Source organism: Lepisosteus platostomus, chromosome 8 (genome assembly GCF_059453375.1).
Source record: "Lepisosteus platostomus isolate fLepPlt1 chromosome 8, fLepPlt1.hap1, whole genome shotgun sequence".
In the NCBI taxonomy this organism is placed as follows: domain Eukaryota; kingdom Metazoa; phylum Chordata; class Actinopteri; order Semionotiformes; family Lepisosteidae; genus Lepisosteus; species Lepisosteus platostomus.
Genome location: NC_142618.1, coordinates 28,470,736 through 28,492,573, shown reverse-complemented (window position 1 = coordinate 28,492,573; position 21,838 = coordinate 28,470,736). Strand labels below are relative to the sequence as shown.

General features: G+C 34.9%; 1 protein-coding gene across 2 annotated transcripts in view; it reads right to left on the bottom strand.

Moving 5' to 3' along the window:
* Positions 1 to 21,838, bottom strand: part of LOC148657156 (ALS2 C-terminal-like protein) — a 56,744-nt gene that overhangs the window by 20,374 nt on the left and 14,532 nt on the right. The window contains exons 4-16 of one of the 2 annotated variants that reach the window (XM_088643040.1): positions 21,002 to 21,194; positions 17,766 to 17,831; positions 16,962 to 17,130; positions 14,717 to 14,845; positions 12,521 to 12,646; positions 9,607 to 9,677; positions 8,296 to 8,362; positions 7,544 to 7,749; positions 6,213 to 6,278; positions 5,126 to 5,224; positions 4,622 to 4,783; positions 2,385 to 2,496; positions 1,807 to 1,884 (exon numbers count right to left, since the gene is read on the bottom strand). In XM_088643040.1, the coding sequence (XP_088499166.1) occupies positions 1,807 to 1,884; positions 2,385 to 2,496; positions 4,622 to 4,783; positions 5,126 to 5,224; positions 6,213 to 6,278; positions 7,544 to 7,749; positions 8,296 to 8,362; positions 9,607 to 9,677; positions 12,521 to 12,646; positions 14,717 to 14,845; positions 16,962 to 17,130; positions 17,766 to 17,831; positions 21,002 to 21,194 (1,544 nt within the window). The remainder of the gene's footprint in view (positions 1 to 1,806; positions 1,885 to 2,384; positions 2,497 to 4,621; positions 4,784 to 5,125; positions 5,225 to 6,212; positions 6,279 to 7,543; positions 7,750 to 8,295; positions 8,363 to 9,606; positions 9,678 to 12,520; positions 12,647 to 14,716; positions 14,846 to 16,961; positions 17,131 to 17,765; positions 17,832 to 21,001; positions 21,195 to 21,838) is intronic. The other variant, XM_088643041.1, reaches the window with a different exon arrangement.

Genomic DNA, 21,838 nt, shown 5'->3' with positions numbered 1-21,838 from the left:
GGATGTCAGACCAGATTGTATTTTGATGTTGAGAAGAAAAATCAATCAGTGTCAAGTAACAAAAACCACAGAGGAGTTAATGTAATCAATTTCCTCCAGTCACACATTAAAAAGCAAAGTGTCTCTGATTTAAACATTTGTTCTTTCATATAATTCAATTTTAGATCAGACTTAAGGTCAGAAATATATACAGTACTGCATGTTTGAGTGGCAAGGCACAGTAGTTATTGCTGTTGTCTTACTGCTTTTGTGCAGAATACAGTTACATATATCACATTTTGTAATTATATTGTTAATGTTATGATGGGGGGAGGATCAGTTTCAGTTTCAGCTATTTTAGAGATTATCTCTACTCAGAAGGCTAAGGCTCTTAGGCTTGCTAAGAGGCAAGTAAGCATAAGGGAAGACACAGATGTTCAAAAGGTATTCCTAAGAGAAAACGGAAGAGATGAAGAATCATCAACATCCATCATCCTCCTTTTCCTCGAAAGCTTGAGTTGTGTGAGAAATCCTTGTTCTAATCGGACACCTTGATTCAGGTTATCTGATCATTATTACAGGATAGTTTGCTGTCTTTTTTATGTTAGATTATTCTGCTTTTCTGTACTGTGGAATTCTCAGGCTAGTGAAATTGTTTCCCATTCACCGGTGAGCATCACAGATTTAAAGAGGTAGATTTAGGTTTGGGAAGTAGTAATTTTTCTTAGGATGTTCTTCCTTTAGACTGTTTAGGGTGTCTAGTGCATTTAAATGATAGTAGCAAATTTCTTGATCTTTCTAGGTTTATGGGAATAAGGACTCAGGAACACACAGAATGTATATATTGTTATAGTGTAGAGCTGTACCTAACAATAAAAAGAACTCACTTTTTGTGTAATGCTTTGTCACTTCCTGTCCTTATGTTAAATCCAAACATTTTATACACTGCTCTTTGTTTCTCTGGCACAGCCCAGTAATGGAGTAACAACCGGGTGGCAAACATATACAGGACATGTATTTATTTATAATAAAGCACAAATAAAAAACACAGAATGGTTACTGCCTGTGATTTTTCATGGGCCTAATTTCCAGAGACATAAAAAACCCAACAAAAACAAACCTGCTTGATAGGCTAATAGGGAACCAGGATCCAATTAAAAAAACGAAACCTGCCCAAGAATAAATCTCACTGTATAAACAATGCTAATAAATAAATGAGATTATAATTCATTGTTTACTTAACAATGAATTATAAGCAATGAGAGAATCTAGCCTGTAAATTTCACAGCTAGGAAATATGAATTTCCTAAATATACATAAAAATAAAAAATCTCTATGAAGAGCACTGGTTTCATCCAAAGTTCTGAATATCTGGAGAGAATCAGACTGATAATTATACTATACTATACTTTTGATGATTATGATGGTAGATCCTCTTTCTTCTATGATCTGCTCTTAGACGTACAATTTCTATCCTCTTTTGAGGCTTACTTCCTCTTTATGTGCCATCCCCAAGAAGGCTGGCTATGTCCTCACTAGGAACGGTCCAGTCATTGTTAAATGTATGTTTTGGTTAACAATCAGTACGACTCCCAAGATAAATGTGTTGCCCATATTTACTTGCCTCAAGGACCAAGGATAGCTGCATAAACACTTAAGACAATATCCCCTGTAATGAACCTACAGAATAGGGCAATTCTGCTGGGAAGTACAGATGTTTAGCTATCCCTCAAATGTGCAACAGTATTAGTAGTAAGGGTGGAGGTATTTACCCCACGTGCTTTAAAAGTTTACAAAAATTAAAAGAAATATTATACTTCGTCTGACCTTTCCTTTTAGCTGCAAATCTTCAGTAAACTCCCCTTCATAAAGAGAGTTGTCTTCTGATAGCAAAACACCTTTGCCCTTTAAAAAAAACAAACTTAAATTAAAAATATATTGTATCTTGGTTAACACATTTGATTAGAATGAGTTCATATATTTATAAATATAAAATTAATAGATATTTTTTACATTAAAACACAATTAAAAAAATAAATGAAGCACATTAAAATAATGAGATAGTGAGCTTTTTATTCATATTTTGGGGAAAACAAATTATACTTTTGTGAAAGAAATTATAACTTTTTAATGGTAAATATTTCCCTCTATATACCTACTACAAAATACAGTACAGGGGTTGCTGGATGTGATAAGTCAAGGTTCCCCCAACAAACTTTCTTTAAGCAAATCAACAGCTGCTGGCTAATTTTATAGTATGCCCGGAGCCTCACTCCCACAGATGGCTAATGGCTCAGCTTGGATCTGACAAAGCAGCCTAGTGGATACAGTATTGTCCCCGACTACTTTAAGTATTGAAAACACTATGTAAACCTATAGATATTCAATATGACATAAATACTTACTATTAGTTTGTCACAGTGAAAAGTGCCTTCATAACATAACCCTGACTGTGTGACCACAATTCCATTGCCTTCTCTGTGATCCTCTTGCCACATTCCTATGTAACTCTCCCCACTGGATCAAAATGCAAAAATGTAAATGTTAAGAGGTTGCACAAGAACTCACACTGAAATACCATCAAACAGATGAAGCAAAAAAACAGGTTTTTATCTTGTGCAGTTATAATTTGTGCTGTTTCAGTATTTGCACCCTAGTTAATAATAATAATAATAATAATAATAATAATAATAATAATAATAATAATAATAATAATAATAATAATAATATTAAACTTTATTTTATATAGTGCCTTAAAAGGTGGCTTCTCAAAGCGCTTTACAGGATGACAATAACAATAAATAAGAAGACTACAACAATAAATAAGAAGAATACACAAGATAAGACACAATTACAGCAATACAACAATAACAATAGAGGAGACCATGGAAGGTGGTACTAAGAAGAGCAGAGGGGTGAAGAATGGAAGCAGTTAAGTAAAGGCTTTTCTGAAGAAGAAGGTTGTGAGTCTGGATTTGAAGGAGTTTAGAGAAGGGAACTCTCTGATATCCTTGGGCAAAGAGTTCCAGAGCTTGGGGGCATAACAGGAGAAGGCCCTGTCGCCCATACAATGTAGACGGGCTTGGGTGAAAGTAAGGAGGGCAGAATTTGAAGAGCGATGGTTGCAAGGTGGGGAGTAGGGTGATAATAGTTCAGACAAGTCTACGCGGAATGTGACCGGAAGCCAGTGCAAGGACTCCAGGATAGGAGTAATGTGAACACTTGCACTAGACCTGGTCAGGATTCTGGCTGCTAAAGTTTGGACATACTGCAGTTTGTTCAGAGTAGATTTAGATACCCCAGCGAGTAGAGCATTGCAGTAGTCAATTCGAGAGAACACAAATATGTTGATCAGCTTTTCAGCCACAGTTAATGATAGCATAGGGTGTAGTCTTGCTATATTTCTAAGGTGAAAAAAAATGTTTTGACGGTATGCTGTACATGTGGGTCGAATGCTAAGCCAAAATTGAATATAACCCCAAGGTTTTTCAATTTTGACTGAAGCTCAAGTACAGAGCCATCTACAGATAGGGTTACAGGACTGGCTTTACGAAGTTGATGGGGGGTACCAATAAGCACGACTTCAGCCTTGTCACAGTTAAGATTAGTTTTGTTTCTTAAGCAAACACATACAGTAGTGTTAAGTAATGTGTCCTACTGTAGGTGCACTGTCACTCTGTCTCCCTGCCCCTACCAGCATTCGATCCCATACAGCAACACTCTCCAAACAACAAATAACTCTGCTGTGCTGAAAGACCAGGTTCACTGCCACAGCCAAGTTTTACACTGTCTAAATTTCAGAGGTGCAGTAACTTCACTTCTGCTGTGTTAAGTCAAGAGAGTACATAAGTGGTGTAAAAGGACTGCTTTACGACTTTCCAGTCTTACAGTAAACTTTCAGAGGCGTGTTTGGCTAAATGAAAATATCCTGAGGCTGGCAATTTAATTGAAAGCCCTGGGAAGTGGTTGTTCCCTGCCTCTCGGCTCTTTGTTGGTTAATTCCAAAAAGGGGTTACAACACCTTCAATACAACAAACAAACTTACTATTGCTAGGAAGAAATGCCTGTCATGTATGTTTGTTGCAGCAACCAGAAATCTTCTGAAAAAAAATTTCCCCACAAAAATACTAATATCCAGAGAAAACAACAACCAACTAATAGTGTTTTTTAAAAAGTGAAATGCTTGCACACCAAATAGTCTGCAATGCATTCACATACAGTACTCTTGTGTAAGTCTAAAGGATATTTACAGTATATCATTGTCTTTTGGAACACCTAAAGAAGGTGAATCTTAAACTATCATAAGGAATGAGCATTTCAACTAAATCATATTTCAGCTTGTTAACTTTGAAGTAACCATTTTGTAGGATGGGAAGAGTTGTTTCTGTATATGCACTAGGATATTTACATTTTCATTTGATTCCCAACTAGTATCATCCTGGCACAAAATCAAAATTAAATGCACATTTCTTTCATGTTGATTAAAGCTGGGTCAAACAAACTACAATGTCATATCTACAGTACATCTGGATCTTTGATTTGTGTTTCAGAAAGGCACATGAATCTAATCCTCTGATACAGATCTGTAATGGAAATGACAATAAGATTGTAAATGAGGAAGAATGCTCTTAAAGATAGTTACCTGTCGGTGCTTTCTAAGATTCCATATCCATGTTTTTTGTCATTCTCCCAGTGTCCTACATATCTGAAAGCACTATTGTCAGTTTTGGAACTTTCCAAAATCCCAAATCCATGGCGCAGGTTGTCTTTGAAATAGCCTCTGTACACCACACTGTTGCTATACCTAAAATATATCAATATGATTTCTATTAGGCCACCAACTGAGTATAACTAGCCCATAATTCAAATATTTACAGTATTTTAGTTTCCTAATAAGTAATTCAAAAATAGTTTATTTTTCTACTCTGTTATTTTAATCATCACATGGTGATTATTAATAAAGGACCTGGAAATAATCAGCATCTAATAATGAGATGGAAGGACTGGTGTTTGATAGGAATGCATGCATTATAAACAACAAATCTTACATTACAGACCAATTTTGTTGCAACTAAATGAGGCGCTTCCTAAAGTAAGATTACATCAGCCAAAAAGAATTCTTCAGAGAGTATAAAAAACTACTTACTCACAGATTCCATATCTATGCATTTTTCCATCTCTCCAGTGACACTTGTAGCAATCATAGCCCTCTGTCCCTGTGTGAGGATCCACATAGACTCCAAACCTGGTAAAAAATATATTAAGAGTGACAAAGGTATAGACTTGCCAGCAGCACCCCCACTTTATGGTGCTGTTACTAGTTTAAGGTTGGATGAGGTCATATTTATGAAGTTGAGGAAAGTCTGGGACTCAATGACATGAAAGTAAAATTGCAGGTAGCAGAATTATGTTATACCAGCAGGAGAAAAAATCCATACCAATTTCCAGGCATGGTGACAAACACTGTGCTGTTGGAGGCCATATTTTTCCTCTGAGATGTTAAAACAAAGTTGTGTTTGTGCTGTGGATATAATAAATACCATGGCTTTCTTTCATATCATTAACAATGTTGCCCCGAGTGCAAATCTGTCAGATAGATACATTAATCACCATCATTAGAGATTTCAGATTCATGGTGTGTTTTGAAACCATGAAAGGCATTACTTCTAAAATACAAAAATATATCTTTTCACTCATCAAAGTTAGCTACAGTACCTACAGTATTTGTCACACAGATAACCTATAATACAGGGAACAACCTTTGACTTTATATGAGCAAAATACAGAATTAGAAATCTTTCAGATGTTTCCACCCTTCTCAAATATTGTAAAACATCACATTCACAATATATTCATTCATATACGTACATTTTAGTGACTGCATATTCTAGAAATGCATAACCAAAACTGAAATGTATTTCTCCAAAATACAGAAATTGTTATCAAATTACCCTTCATGTAAATGTATTTTTAATTTATTGAAAAAGTCAGTTCCATTATCCATTTTATCTAAGCTTTCTAGCATTTATATATTTGACTGCAGAGATACAGTATGTTGCAGCATGCTACACAGGTGCACTACAGCATACCATCTTTGACCCTGTTTGGGGTTCTCAGTTAAACACCTATGAGTTCTTATTTTTCACGAATCCACTCGTGCACAATGATTTATATACTCCAATACCTGGTCTGGTATCTGAGAAGGTACATTATCAATGACCAATCTTTCTCACCCATGTTCCTGGCCATTCTGGAAGTCCCCAGTGTAGTTACGTTCATTTTCCCATTTTAATGTCCCTCTGTACATAAAAACAAAATCCACAATTTTTTTTTTTAAATTTAATCTCTCCTTTCTGTTTTGGGCTAAAATCTCAGAAGTTATTTATATGTACCACCATATTAAATTGTGAATAATAAAAATCCATATTTTCAGCAAGCCAGCAGCTACTGTATATCACCTTGCAGCTCTCAACATTTTGGATTTTTGGATGAGACATAAAACTAAAGTCCTGACTCTCAGAGATCATTAAAGGCATTTCTCGTAAAAGTAGGGAGCTATTCTTGTATCTGGGCCAAATTTCCCCCCACGGCCTTTACCATGGCCTCCAAATTGTCCCCATGTATGATTGGCTTGCACTTGCCCTGCGATGGACTGGAGCCCCGTCCAGGGTGTACCCTGCCTTGCGCTCGTTGCTTGTCGGGTAGGCTCCAGCTTCCCACGACACTGTATGGTATAAAGCGGTTTGGCAAATGACATGACATATTTTCAGCAACCACCACTAAGCATTAAGTCAAAATGCAATTAAATTATTTGATAGTTCACGTAGGTAGCTGCCTCAGCATACACAAGCTGCAAAGGAACAGGTAACGGGTTTATTTCACACTGAAAAGAAAAGAAAGGAAACACAATGTTTTGGCTGTGGAGCCTTCTTCATTATTTGATGAATATTAACCTCCAATACAGTACATGGCATCCTAGCTTCATTCCGTGAGTACAGAGAGCATTCTGTAACTTGAAAAGAATATAACTTTGGCAAATTGAACTGTGATTATTTTATGTGTTTTAATGTGACTTTTTAATCCATCCATCCATTTTTCAAACCGCTTTATCAAGTACAGGGTCATGGGGGTCACCGGAACCTCATCCTGCAAGCAGTGGGCACAAAGTGGGATACACCCAAGACAGGATGCCAGTTCATCGCAGGACATACACACACTCACACCAGGGCAATTTTTTTTTTCAGAAGCCAATTAACCAACCCATGTCTTGGGACTGTGGGAGAAAACCGGAGCACCTGGAGCAAACCCACACAAACATAGAAAAAATACTCCATGGTACCCCAGGAATTTATCCCAGGGCTCCAGAACTGCGAAGTAACAATGCTAATCTCTGTACCACCATGTCACCCATAATTGTTTTTTTTTAATATGCACAATTATTCTGATGTTTATTATGAAGAGACCTACAATATTAGCATATGTTGCTTTTAGAACACAACTATAAGGTATACCACCACAACTAATCAAAAGTCAACTGCTACTTCCAAAATGACAGAATACATACTTTCCATGTGGTTTCCCTTGATTCCAGTAGCCTTCATAAATAGCATTCTTCAACCTGCCTTCATTTTTAAAAGTATACACTGCAAATCGATAAAGTGGTGGGCCACTTGGATTTTGATCTTGTCCTCTTTTTCCCCAAAGGGGGAAGTCCCGCCTTCTGTTCAAACACTGACGAACAGCGTGGTTTAGCTTCCACTGCCACACCACCTGAAACATTAAAAACAGAATTAATGCTGATCAAAAGCTTTCATCATGCAGTTTAAAACTTACAAAGTTTGCTAAACTAACTCTAATAACAACGCTTGGATATCTGTCTTCACCAGTACTCTTATCAGCTGAGAAAAACTTTGGACAATCCCTTGTTGCCAAACTAAAAATACATTTTGTTTTATGTTGCTATAATATTTGAACCGCTTTTAACAGTTGAAATGTGTGATCTGACATACAGTACCTTTACAATGGATTATAAAGCAACAGTGTGTTTAATAGAAATGCAAAAGTATAATATAGTAATTCTGACTGAATAAAAAGCAGTTGTATAGCCAGTTTTTTAGACCCATATTGGACCCATCTTCTGTATAAACACAGTAATACAAAATGACTGAGAAAGCTAGTTTCTGTGATCAAATGGTCAATACAGTACCATTATAGTGCACTAAAGATGAATTTAATGCTCTTGGGCTGTAAAATAAAGGCTCTACACAATATGTAGTACTGCCACTATGAAAATATCAGAAAATGAAGATTGCAGACCTCATGCTGTGGTTCCTGGGTATACAATGTAAAGTTCTCTTCAGGTGTGATCACTTTGAGAACCCTCCTGGGGAATAACCCAAACATTGATCATAATGATTGAACAAAAAACAAGTCAGTGCAACAACAAAATTATACAAAAGCTGCAAATCATTTTAAATCTGAATTTGGTATAATCAAGCATATGTATACCAAAAAAAACAAAAACAAATTCTACCATTTAATTTTTACAAAGCCTTAAGCTCTTCTGATAAGTTTCTTCAGTATTTTCTGTATGAAAACACAAACACAAAAAAGTTCATGCTACATAAAAACAATTTATGCACAAAAATGATCTGATTCCCCCCTCCCCCCCCCCCAATAACACTCTCATTTTGGTGTAATGAATACATTGCTGGCACCAGAGAAAATGCAATTCATTTTTTCTCATTCTGTTATATTGTTTCTTTCTTGTTTTTAACCTTTTTCAGTTTAGAATTTCTCATGTGCTTAAGAGCTTTTCAAATTTGATGTGAACATGGTAAATATAATTAGTATTACGTGAAACCTGTTTTTTAATGAATCTTTCTCCTCTTGAAAACAAATAAAAAAAAAACTGAAATACTTTTGGCTAAATAATGAATATGCCATCCTTTTCTTTTATAAGGAGAAAATAATATCTTTACATAAGATCTTCATGTAACAAGTAACATTCCGTATAACTTTTAATTATATTAACACCAAAAAACAATTATGGCTGGTTTCAGAAAATCTGGCACTCTTCAACACCGAATGCTCTGTACAGCACTACTAAATGACGTACGTGTAAGGACAGTAATTTCTATTTTCTAGTTTTTAAATGCAGATATGTTTGTTGGAAGTGTTATGCTAGTTTTCTAACATGCATTTCACAATTCTTTTTCTTTTAGGTTTGAGATGTTTCTTTCAAAAACTCACATTGCTAAAACAGGGAAACAGATTAAAATAAATGCAAATGCATCCCCGTATATGTCAGAAAAGACAACACAAAACCATACACAGCATAGCGAATTTAATAAGGATGATTTAAAATAAACGGGAATGCAACCAACATTTTTTTTTTACTTTCCATTTCTCCTTGCAGCATTTTGAAATTTATAGTACAACAACAGTACATACAGATGTGCTTAATATCATTGTTCAGATAAAGTACTTTGCAAATCCATGCATTAAAATTTTCTTTTCAGTTGCTAACAGAGTATGTCAGATGACTCAATTATCTTTTTTTCCATAAAAATAAAGTGTACATATACTATACATGTATAATGAAATTGACCTGTACAATATTCTCACCTATCTGAATTCTCTTCTGTTGTTTCCTCAGTCCAGACTGTAGTAAGATCATAGCAGTGAACGTCAGATCCCTAGAATCATGTAAATACACAAAGAAATATTAGAAATGAAGATACTTTATGAAGGAATCTTGCTTCAGAAAAGTATTGGCTGACCATCTAGTGTGTGAAACAGTGGGATAGTATATATATAGTGTTACTATACAGTGCAATGCAAACTACAAGAGTTTGAAACAGACTAAATCTGTCATCCCTCAAGTCTGTTGATGGATAGCTCTGAGATGTTTCTCTTTTAAAGCTGACTTATAGGTGGTCACAGCCATCAAGGAGTATGTAGAATGAGATCATGAGAAGCAATAGAAAACCAGTGGATGACAGATTTACAGAACAACAGAAGGAGATAGGAAATATATAAATGTTAGACCACAGGCAAGTAGAGAATAAAAACAGCAGTGTTTGAACATTAGATACATGGATACTGCTTATTTACCCTTTACAATTTTTAAAAAATTTTAGTCTCCATAGAAAAGGACAATTTTCCTAAAAATAATTTCCATGCATAAGCTTTATATTACTGAATTATATCTTGCAACATGATAAACTGTAGAACTACAATATAAACAGTTTTACCATGTAGGCTAATTGTATCATATCTCAGAAGTTTAGTATGACCTTGTTAGTAATGTGGTGGGAAAATTAATTTGCCGCTGTAAGTAGGTGGCAGTCAGAATTTCCAATGAAATGCCCCATTTTAGGGACAATGAAACCTTTTTGCGAGAATGGCTGTCTGTATAGATAGTGTATGATAGATTACATTTGAATAAGGTAATAGCAATTGTCTTGACAAAATGATCGACGGAGAAATTTAAAAACATTTAATCAAAAATGGAAGTAGGGAAAATCCATACAACATCTACAAATAAGAAATAAAAATAAAACATCAAAGGAACATATAACTAAGTGCTTATATATACAATAAATTCTAGGAGTTTAAAAAAAACGAAATTCTACTCCTGCATTTTGGTTTATATACAGTCTCTCTCAGCCTGGCAGTTTCTTTTGGCTGAAGTTCTTTCGTCATTAAAGTTCTGTGTGGACATCAGTGGTTGGTTGCATGATTAGTTCACTGTTACATTGCCAGGATCCAGGAGAGCAGGTGCACAATGTATCATAACAACTTTTAAGTCATGTCATTATTGAAGGTGATTGACAATGTCACATCTCCTGGTCAGTCACAGTGACAAACTCAGCATATTCTTCAGTAGTGGGACTTTCTAACCCTGTCAGTGGATTTCTGACAGGTAACATCAACTGGTGTGCAAGCCCAGACGTAGAGTATATTGTTAATTTTTAACATGTATTGTTGGAAGTGTAAAGAATGGGCCTAGTTTATGGTGGCCTGACTTAGGTGTTGAAATCACAGGAAATCCTATTTTTTCAGACTCCTATCTCAGAAACGTTCCTAGGAGGCTGGCTTAAAGCATTGGCACCAGTTTCTGGATTCAATTTCAAGGCAAGGGAAAGAGTATTATTCTGATCTTACTCAAAAATTAATTTTAAGCATAGCCTAAGCCTAAGATGTTGTAATGCTACCCATGTCTAATAGAGAGTGAAAGTGACAAGTGAATTAGTTGATAATCATCCACATGACCTCAATGAGTTAAATGACCTAAGTTGATACATAGTCTTCTGGAGAAATAGGATAGAAGAGGGAAAGTGTAGAAATATACAGTATATCAAAAAGAGTATTGAAACACAGGACAATAATCCTGAATTAGTCTAATGTTTTAGAATTTATATGGATCAGACCAGTAGAAAAAAAATGGTTTAGTGTTAGGAGTATGCTGCAAACAACCAAATTCTGATATGAATTATAATTTAAATTGTATAATGGAAATTAAGAATGTATGTGTAAAGGAAGAACTGGCTTTCTTGCAGACTTCAGCTGTCCTCATATAAAGTTGGAAAAGTCAATAGGAATGTCAGCATCAGAAAATGAAACAGTAGACATGATAAATGACTGCTTTCTTTCTCTATCAGAGAATCTACAAGTGACAATGCTTTTATAGATCTATTTTTTCAAATAATCAGGATAGAGTGAGTACAATAGAGGTGAGAGAAACATTATTGAAACAATAATCAAAACTAAACTAAATCTACAGTGCCCTCTGGATATACTGTACTGCTGTCATAACCCTGATGAAATAGAAACAAAAAACATCAGGTAACAAACTTAAGCAATGGAAAATGTCTTATTTTAGAAAATTCTATTACATATAGAAATACTCATATTTGTCATAATAATTTAATTTCAGGAAGCATTCTCATATTTATTCACACCATGTATTTCCTGTAGACAGAATTGCTCCAGCTCCTCTATTTTTGGTTTCCATTTGTGAAGTGCCTACTTGGTCTTAAATAATACAATTTCATTTGGACTGGACTGAGGTCTGGAGAGTGAGATGGACAGTTGAAAATATTTATTCTATGAGGAAGTTCTCGATTCGGTAGTATTCTTTGGATCATTTTCATGCTGGGCTGTACATTTTTTTTTACTTCTGGGAACCAGGTGTTTGGCTAAGATATCCTTGTACATGTTGGGAGTTTGTGATTTCCTCTATCTTAACAACGGCTCCAGGATCTGTAGATGGCAAACAACCCACTACTTGCTGGAGGCACCTTTGATAACAGTATGAATCTTTTTGGATGCCTGCCTATCAACTTTGTGCACTTCATCAAAGACAAGACTTCTGATATTTGATCGAAAAATAATGACATTCATTGTTTACAGTTTATAACCCATCATGCTTCCCTGGCTTTACAGAACATGAATTTTGCTAGAGATTACATGACAGCTGCTGTGAAGAAAAATGGCACCAAAGCTCATAGGTGTAAATGGTGTTTCAACAGCTGACCTGAAGAATTACCAACACATCATCAAAGAGCAGTATTCTGTCATGGCTGAATCGTCCAGCTGAATGGGATATTGGCATGTTCTTGCTGTCTTCTCTTAGCCTGCGTTCAGGGGTACACAAAATATCCTGACAAAAGAAGACCGACAGAAGACAGAGAAATATCAATTTTGAAAACATTAAAAAAAGTTTTGGCCTGATGAACTTGTGTATCTTTCTTAAATTATCACATATATCACAGCTAAATATTACAATATAGAATCATTTGACTATGCAAGTCCATCCCCTGACAGCTTTAGAGTTTTTCATTTAGTTTTTCTATCTTTTGACTCTTTTAAATTGCAATTAACTTATTTTAGTAAAATCTTCTTGAAAGTATAATTGTATTAAACTATGTAAATTATGAAGACAGGTTAGAAACCTGTCCCATTAACTCTTTCAGAAAAATGTTTTAATTTACCTCATTTACCTAGTTTACCTAAAGACTGTCTAAAGCAGAATTTGTTCTCAGCATTCACAATGTAATGGTTACATTACAGGTTGCAAGTCTAGCAATCATATAAATATTCTAACATTTTAAATTGATTTTAGTTCTATATAGAAAAGGTGGGACATACTGGAGTAAAAAGTTCAAAAACCAATTTAGAATTAAAAAATATTCACTCTATTCACAATGTTTTAGTGTTTCATAGTGTTTCTAAATATTTTAGAGTTAATGTTTCAGTCTGGATACTGTACCAAAGGCTGGGAATACTTGTGAGATCCTATGGTACAAACATAAAAAAGGGTGGTAATCAAGGTTTGCTGTTTTAAATTCAAAATCAGGCTCTCTTTGTTTAGCCTGCAAGACTTTCGGCATGTTGATTGGCTAAGTAATATCGCACTTCTGCTGTCAAATTGCTTGCATTCACCACCACAAAAAGTTTGTACTTCAATGGTGGATAAAATTAGTTTCCTCATACCTGTTAATTGCGTTGGTATCCCTTGAGATGAAAATCCAATTTGACACAGGACAAAGCAGTGAAAGTACAGACATTTAATAATAGTGGAGACAAGGTATATCAATCACATCTAAATAGACATGCAATTGAGCTGTTTTAGCACTAAATTAAAAGAAAATGTTTACTACTTTCACATTTGAAACTATTCACTGATTATCTTCTCATTTAATTTGCTTCCGAAAAAAAATTCAAAGAATGAATTAGGAATTGTATTCTGTTGCTCACATTTTAAATGTCAAACACAAGCTGATTGTTATCATTATTCAGTCATGAACTGTTTCAAAATACATCAACATAAACATTTTCTTTAAAAAGTAATAATATAATAATCAATTTTAGTTAAATACATCCAGCCATTCACTAATGTCTTTCTTTAATCTCCAATAGGATTGCAGAGCTGGAGCCTATCCCAGCAGTCATTGGGTGGACGGCAGGATACACCCTGGATGGACTGCAAGTCCATGGCAGGGCACACACAGACACACACTCACTACTTAGGGATAATTTTCCAGGTAACCAATTAACCTACAAGCATGTCTTTGAACTGTGGGAGGAAACCCAGACAAACATGGGGAGAAAATACAAATAAAAATTGCACCCCAGAAACTAAATCTAGCCACTCTGCTTCCCACCATTTTAAGTTAAGTAAATTAAATAAATAATAATCAGTGAAAGTGCAAGAATGCAGTATCCTAGCTACAGACCAGAGCATTATTTGGTGTAGCAGACTTTTCATTATGTCGAGCAACAGTTACACCTTATTTCAAATAATGCTTTTTTTGGCCAAGATAAGTAAAGTAACCAGTACATACAAGAAGCAGAATACATTTTCTTGAATCCGTTGTAGCTGCAAAACTGATTTGATTCTAATTTGAAACACCCTTTTCATTACTACAAAGAAAAAAAAGTCATGTTATTGGGTTGGTGTGATACATAGTGAAATATAATAAGCACATCATAACGGACGTTATAGTTTATGCAGGGAAAGGTTCAGTTATGAATATAGGTTCATGTTGCTTGCTAATCTACAGAAACTGACAATGTCAAAAAATGTCACAATTGCCTTATATTTATCTGTTATGATGACTGATTATCAGTGCAGCCCAAAATGTTATTAATCCTTTAGTCACTTTAAATTTAAAAAGTGAAACAAAATTGCTTTGACATGCAGATATTTATGATACGTAAAAGCTCTTACTGATAATTTCTGCCCCAGAGATTTCCACAGGACCTTTGTAAGGGAAGCATCATCCAGAAGTTGACTGATGTGACTTTGTAGGTCGATATACCCCTTAAGAGCTTCATTCAATTCCTGAACACCTGTAGGCTAAAATCACAATGACTGTTATACTGTAGCTGAGGAACAAGAAAAACATTTAAAGAACTCACACAAAAAGTCTCTTATCACATTAAATATTGAAAAGCCACTAAGTGGAAAGTTCGAAGTGGTTAATTTCTCCTCTTTTAAAATGTCTAAAATATTGTCACCTGTACTTAAAAATAATTCAAAACCTCATATTTTAATTCACCATTATCTGCAATATACATTCCATATGTGGTTTATGGATATTGTTAGCTCTTTTGACAAATTCTTTCTTCAGTTATACAGCAAATTGAAACTAGCACTATTATGCTTAATTGTTAATTATTAACATATAATTACATTTCTAAATGTAATGTAGAAATCCAAGTAATGCTTCATTATATAATATAAGCAGTAAGTATTAATTTTGGTATTAGATTTAGTTAATGTGCCATTATTTTACATATTTATATTAATCTTTTTCTTCTAAATTAGTTATAATTTGTAATTCTTTATTTCAGATTGGCACTGAAGTAAAATTGTTTAAAATCAGACAAGTTGGTTAAAAATAGTTTTTGTTTTGAAAAGCATAACATGCTGCTATTATACTGTTACATACTGTACATCTCCTTGCAAAAATATTCAAACCCTATGTGGTTATCACATTTTTTGCTTTAAAGCTCATAGTTATGAGAAGTAGTAATTCATATTTGACTATATTCAAAGCAAAAAAAAAAAAGAAGTAAATAGATAATTAATGTGCAATTAATAGATAATGAAAGAAAATGAAAAAATCATGCTTGCATAATTAAACTTTTTCCTGTTGCAAACTTAAATTAATTTACTGTGGGTGCACAATATTAACTTGTGGAGAGGCACAATTAGTTGGGTGGCTTCTGTCTGTACGTAATAATTAAGGATCTCGTGAATACAGAATCAAAATGTACAGTATGTCTCTACAAAGTCCCTTATTCAGGCAGTGCATTTCCAGCAATGATTCGTCCATAAAGATAAATTTGCTATTAAAATAATTCAGAGATAAAGTTGCAGAAAGGCACAGATCTACAGTAAAGTACAGTAGGGCAGAAAAAATTGTATGGCAGATTGGCAACAGGGAAGCCATTACTAAAAACACTTACATGGAGTTTATAGTAAAACAATTAGTTAATACTGCAAATATGCGGCAAAATTGGTTTTGTGGTCTGACAAGACAAAATTGGAACTATTTAATCTAAATGCAAAGTCTAATGTCAAGTGCAAACAACACGGTGCATGGCCCAGTAACCCTTACCCCTACTGTCAAGCATGTTGTGGGTGTCATCAACATGGACTGAGAAGATTTTCTAGACTGACAGGAAAATAGGTGGACATATAGACAAATCTTAAAAGAAAACCAGTTTCAGTCTTTTAAGGACCTAAAACTGAAGCACAAAATAACCATCCAGCAGGAGAATGACTACAAGAGAATACAGAAGAATGCAGTACAAGGCCAAAGCTATACTGGAGTGGTTTAAGAATAATAAAGTGAATGTCCCTGAGGGAACCAGTCAAACTCCTAACTGGTAAAACCTTTTGAGAATCTGTGGAAAGACTTAAAAACTGCTGTCCATAAGGAATCATCAAGCAACTGGAGCGAGTGTGGGCAAATCTGCTAAGAATAACTGGTGAAAATTGCACCAAACTGACAGGTGAAGTTGATAAAGACATAGTCTTATGGAATCATCGTATTTCATTTTTTTTCTTTAGTTTTAGCTGACATTTACTATAACTTATCTTACTCTTAGAAGACTTCAATTTGTGCATTCAGGTTTTGAATATAATATTAAGTTTAAAAACTGTGTATGTATCCTGTCACAATACGGGACACTATTGGAAGGGTTTGAATATTTTTGCAAGGTACTTTATAGAAGAGAAATGTCGTTCAGGTCCTGCTAAAAATGTGCTCTTTTAATCAAAGAATTCATTGATTAAACTTCCTTCCCTTTAATTTAGAGTAGATCATTTCTTTTAAGAAATGACTGCACTGTTTTAATCTGTTAAGTGTTAAGTATCTGTTAAGTACATTTGTAACCTTAATTATCATGAAAGTTACCTAATGTACTGTATATAGTGTAAACAGGTTCATTCAGTTCATGTGTACCTTTTCAGTTGACTGGCAGAGACGTTTAAGGATAAGGATGTACTGCGTGACCTGGTCTCTGATGCGCTCATGAAGGACTCTGTAGAGGCTTACCGACACTGAGCTTTCAGGTTTTTCGGAACTGAAGAAAAACCTGCTGAGGTTTATCTTATTCTTTTTCCAGTAATTGCTGCAGATTAAAGATTCAAATTCTCAGTGCAAATAATAATGAACAGAATCAACAAAAATGTATCTGGAAAAAATCATAAAACAATAGAAATCAAAGGGACATATCCTGTTTAGTCCAGGTACAAATAATAAGAATCTCAAATAATGGTATCTGTGATCTGAAAAGACACTAATGCTACGATGTCCCTTTGAATTTTATCAGACACTAATATACATTTTCCATTGCTTCATTAGTTAAAGTAAGTAACAAGCATAACAAGAAATTGCAATTAGAACAACAAATACAGCTGAATTATTTTACTTTCTTATGTTTGATGGTCAGTCATGCCAGGCTGTAAGATAATTATAACTGTAAACAACACAATCAGAAGCAAAATGGCTTTTGTAAAATGTACAGAAGAAATGTACAGAAAAAAGCAATGTAAGATGGGCAAAAAACAGTAATTGCACTTTGTAAAAAATGTTCCTGTGTAACAATGTAAGATTTTATTTTAACACCTTAGTCAAAGCCTATCACAACACTGAGGTTTGATAATCATTAATTACCAGAAAGACTGAAATCAACAGAATTCTGTATTAATTCTACTTTCAGACTATTAACAATGCTGTTAAATATTGAATCAATGCATTCCATACCTTGTCTTTTTTGCAAGATAATCAAAACCTCCCACTACCTCAAGGTTTGTGAATGCTGAGAAGTATCTGCAAAGCAGAAACAGATATTCACTTAGACATAATACATTTTAGGGCTGAAGTTTAAGCACTCCACCATCTGCTCCTCTTTTTGTCAGTTCTAGTTTAATGCAGGCTCGCCTTACAACATAAGGCCGATCTATATACTGTTCAGTATACTGTATATACAGATGCAGCCATTCAAAGTGCGCGGTACACACACGTACCAGAGGTAATTGGCTAAGGCGTTGCGCATTGTGACGCACGATGACGCGCGGTACCGCGGTACGTGATTGGTTGACCGACAGGGGCACTCGTGGTCCGTTGGTCTGTCGTAGAAAGATTAACAGTAAACGTCTTTACTGTGCCCTTTGTAGTATTGAATATTTATATGGAATTTAACCACTGAGGGGAAATCTTAGTACCTGAGCATAAAAAGAATAGGAGCATACTGCAACGCATGTGAAGGCCATAAACGATATTAATTTTGGAACTTAAACATACAGTATATGGCTGGTCTCGGTACTTGTGAAACCGGTTTAATTCGTCACAGCCAGCACTCCCGCAGAGAGGGGGGTTGTACTCGTTAATGTCTTAGCACAAAGCAGAAACTTCTTGTATTTTCCGATGACATACAAGTGGAAAGATTACAGATTTTAATTGTTTTTTTTCTGAACCAGGGAAAATCTGATCATGTTTCTCTATAACAATAATAAAAAACTTTATTTTACATATCACCTTTAAAAGTGGCATCTCAAAACAATACAGTAGATGTAAACCACAGATTACAAAGTAAATACCCAGACAAACGCAAAAGCGTTTTTAATAAGATGCTTTTATTCATTCATAATCCGACGATCTCAGGAAGACTAATGGGGGTCTGGCTTTTTTTCTGGAAAACCATAACTCTGGTCTTGTCCAGACCAGAGTCTGACAGTGCTGCTCCAGCAGCGCCAGGTTCTGAGGCAGCCTCTGTTCTGTGGGCGACAGCAAGACCAGGTCGTCTGCAAAGAGCAGGAACTCGATTTCTGTAATTAATGCAGATCAGTAAATCAAGGGACAAAACAGTTATTGCGCCCGGCTCCTCAATGGGCTTTGACGTGCTGATGCGCTGGTTTAACAGTCCGGGTGTGGCAATGTTTTTTATTATTGTTATAGAGAAACATGATCAGATTTTCCCTGGTTCAGAAAAAAAGATCTAAAGTACTGTACTGTATACTAGTTTGTCACTCTTCTCATCCCCTCTTTGCTAAATGGCTTTTACATAGAGTCACATGAAGACAGAGGTGAAACAGCCCTACACAGCCCTGTCGCAGTACACGAATATAATTCTATCTTATTAATTTCTTGAGATACGCGATTCTTTTAATACAGTCTTTGCTGTGCTCTAGAGGATCCTTGTGATATTTCGAGCTCTGGTTGAATGATAAGTGTCGCAGTTTAAATAATTTTCGTAGTTAGAAATTATGGAACGCTCTGTTAAAAGCAAGGGAGTTTTTATGTCCGTTGCAGTTTTTTTGCAACATGAATATAATTATATCGTTATTAATTTCTTTAGATACGCGATTCAATATTATATTCCCTTTTAATCAAATTCTAAAATTATGCTTGTTGACTCCGGTATCACGTTAGTTAAAGACTTCGATGCTTAAAATGTTTAGGGAGAAATGGAATACTGGTGTGTATGTTTTCTTTAAAGTACCGAGACCAGCCATATACTGTATGTTTAAGTTCCAAAATTAATATCGTTTATGGCCTTCACACGCGTTGCAGTATGCTCCTATTCTTTTTATGCTTAGGCACTAAGATTTCCCTTCAGTGGTAAAATTCCATATAAATATTCAATACTTAAACGGGCACAGTTAAGACATTAAATATACATATACATACTGTATACAGTACAGTTTGCATACGGTAATATGTTAATGTTCCTAAATCAATCTCTTTTATGAGCATGTGAAAGGCATGGTGAATCGATTCTCAAAAATTACTGTACTTTGCATGATTGGAAACAAATGCGTGATTGCGAAATGCTGTGGTGTTACTTTTACAAAGACGGTCAATGAAAAAAAGAATGTGGACCAGGGCAATACTTTGAGTTTACACTTACAGCTTGTCCAAGGTCATTCATTATTAATACTATTAGTAATATCTTCGTTAAAGACTTTGATGGCGACAGCCCAAACATGAGAGGTTGAGCTTAATTAGCTCCACCTTGCGGAAATTCCGGATACTATTATTTTGCTTGCGGTATTATAGGAGAATTTACGGTAACTAGCGGTATTTACCGGTAACTCGCGGTAGACTGTGTACAGCGCACCGGAAAATAATGCGGTATCGCCCGTGCATTTTGAATGGCTGCTTCTGTATAATTGATCTGCATCACATCATGAATAGTTCATCCTCAAACAAATAATATCACTGATTCTGGCAATTAGTTTACTAACTGCAATGAGGAGCTTATCTGTGGTCTTTTCAAATCTACTGTATATGAAACCTTAATTGTAATTGAATCTTTGATTCTAATTGTAAGCGTAACTATAGACAAATTATATACTGATCGCTTACACAGAGGTACATGACTAGAGAGCATCTGATAACCCATTCTGCAAAAGATTGCCAATTCAAATAATCTTGTCAGAAACATGTATACATATTTGATTAAACAGTGATGGTGATGTGATGAAAATAATGAAGCAATTGCATAAAAAATAAACTGTAGTGTTTTCTTTGATGTTGTTGACTGATAGAGGTGAAATTTCATGAAGAATACTGACACCAAGAATCAGATGTTTTGGCTTAAAATGCTGGGTTAAGAGGTAGCCTCCTGGCCAGAAAACAAGAAGGTTCCCCCATTCAGAGAGAGGAGTATGAAAAAAATCCAAGAATTATATACTGTATATACAGCAAAATAAGATATTGTCTGTGATTTAAAACAGATGGGTGAGATTGGCTTGTCTGTCGTTAAATTTACCGAACTTCAGTTAAGAACTTTCATTTGTTGAAAGTTGTTTCTGTTTAAGAGGAATCGTGTTATCTATTTTCTACACTTTTTTATAACTCATTTACAAAGATATGGATTATATGCATTACACAGACATTTCAGGGATTGTTACCAATCTGAATATGTTTGTTTAAATTCACACTGATTTTCAACTCAGCTGTTGGTTTCTAGGGCTAACAGTGCAGCATCAACTTACTGTATGTAAAGCTCCTGGACTCCTGCTGTATTGCTGACGATGTACAGGTCCTTGATGGTGATGGGATTGCTTTGGTGTAGCAGCTGCTTCAGATGTTTACACCTCTCTCCAGTCTGGTCCCAGAGTGCATGGAATTTCTCATTGAGCTGGAGGACCTGTTTCATCTGCATATCCCATTTCTGGTCAACTGAATCTGAAACAAAATAACATCAGTTCTGAGGAGCGCTATATTCCAATATTCCTATTGAAAGACAAAGTGGTTTAAATCATTATATCATTACATTATTATAGCATTATGGCAGGACCTAAAGCAGCTGGAACCTGTTTAAGTGCAATTTTATGTTTGGTTGCAAATAATATGAATAAATAGAAAGTCTTTAGTGATATTTTAATCTTTCTTGCTGAATAACATAATATGATATTATCTGTATGTTCCTATTGTCAATATAGTACCACAAGTTTATTTTTTCCATTGTCTTTGTAAACTAACCATAATAATAATGAACTTAAAATGGCTTAAAAATTAAGATAACTGATAAAAGGAAATACTGTATGTACTGTAGTACAAGAAAGCCTCTCTTTGGACTTGACTCAAAAGGAAGTTTGTTTAAAAGCACAGGAAAAGTTAATGTGGAAAACAGCACAATTAGCTCATCATTTTCCTATAAATTAAGAGATACTGTCATGGTGTCAATACTAGATTCTTGAACATTCATAGAACATTCTTGTTTCCATGTACCCATTAAATGTTGATAAATCTTTGTAAAAAAGTCTTGTCTAGTACTGTTGTCTAGTATTGACTTTTAAACTGGTTTTCTTTTACATTATGCACCTGTG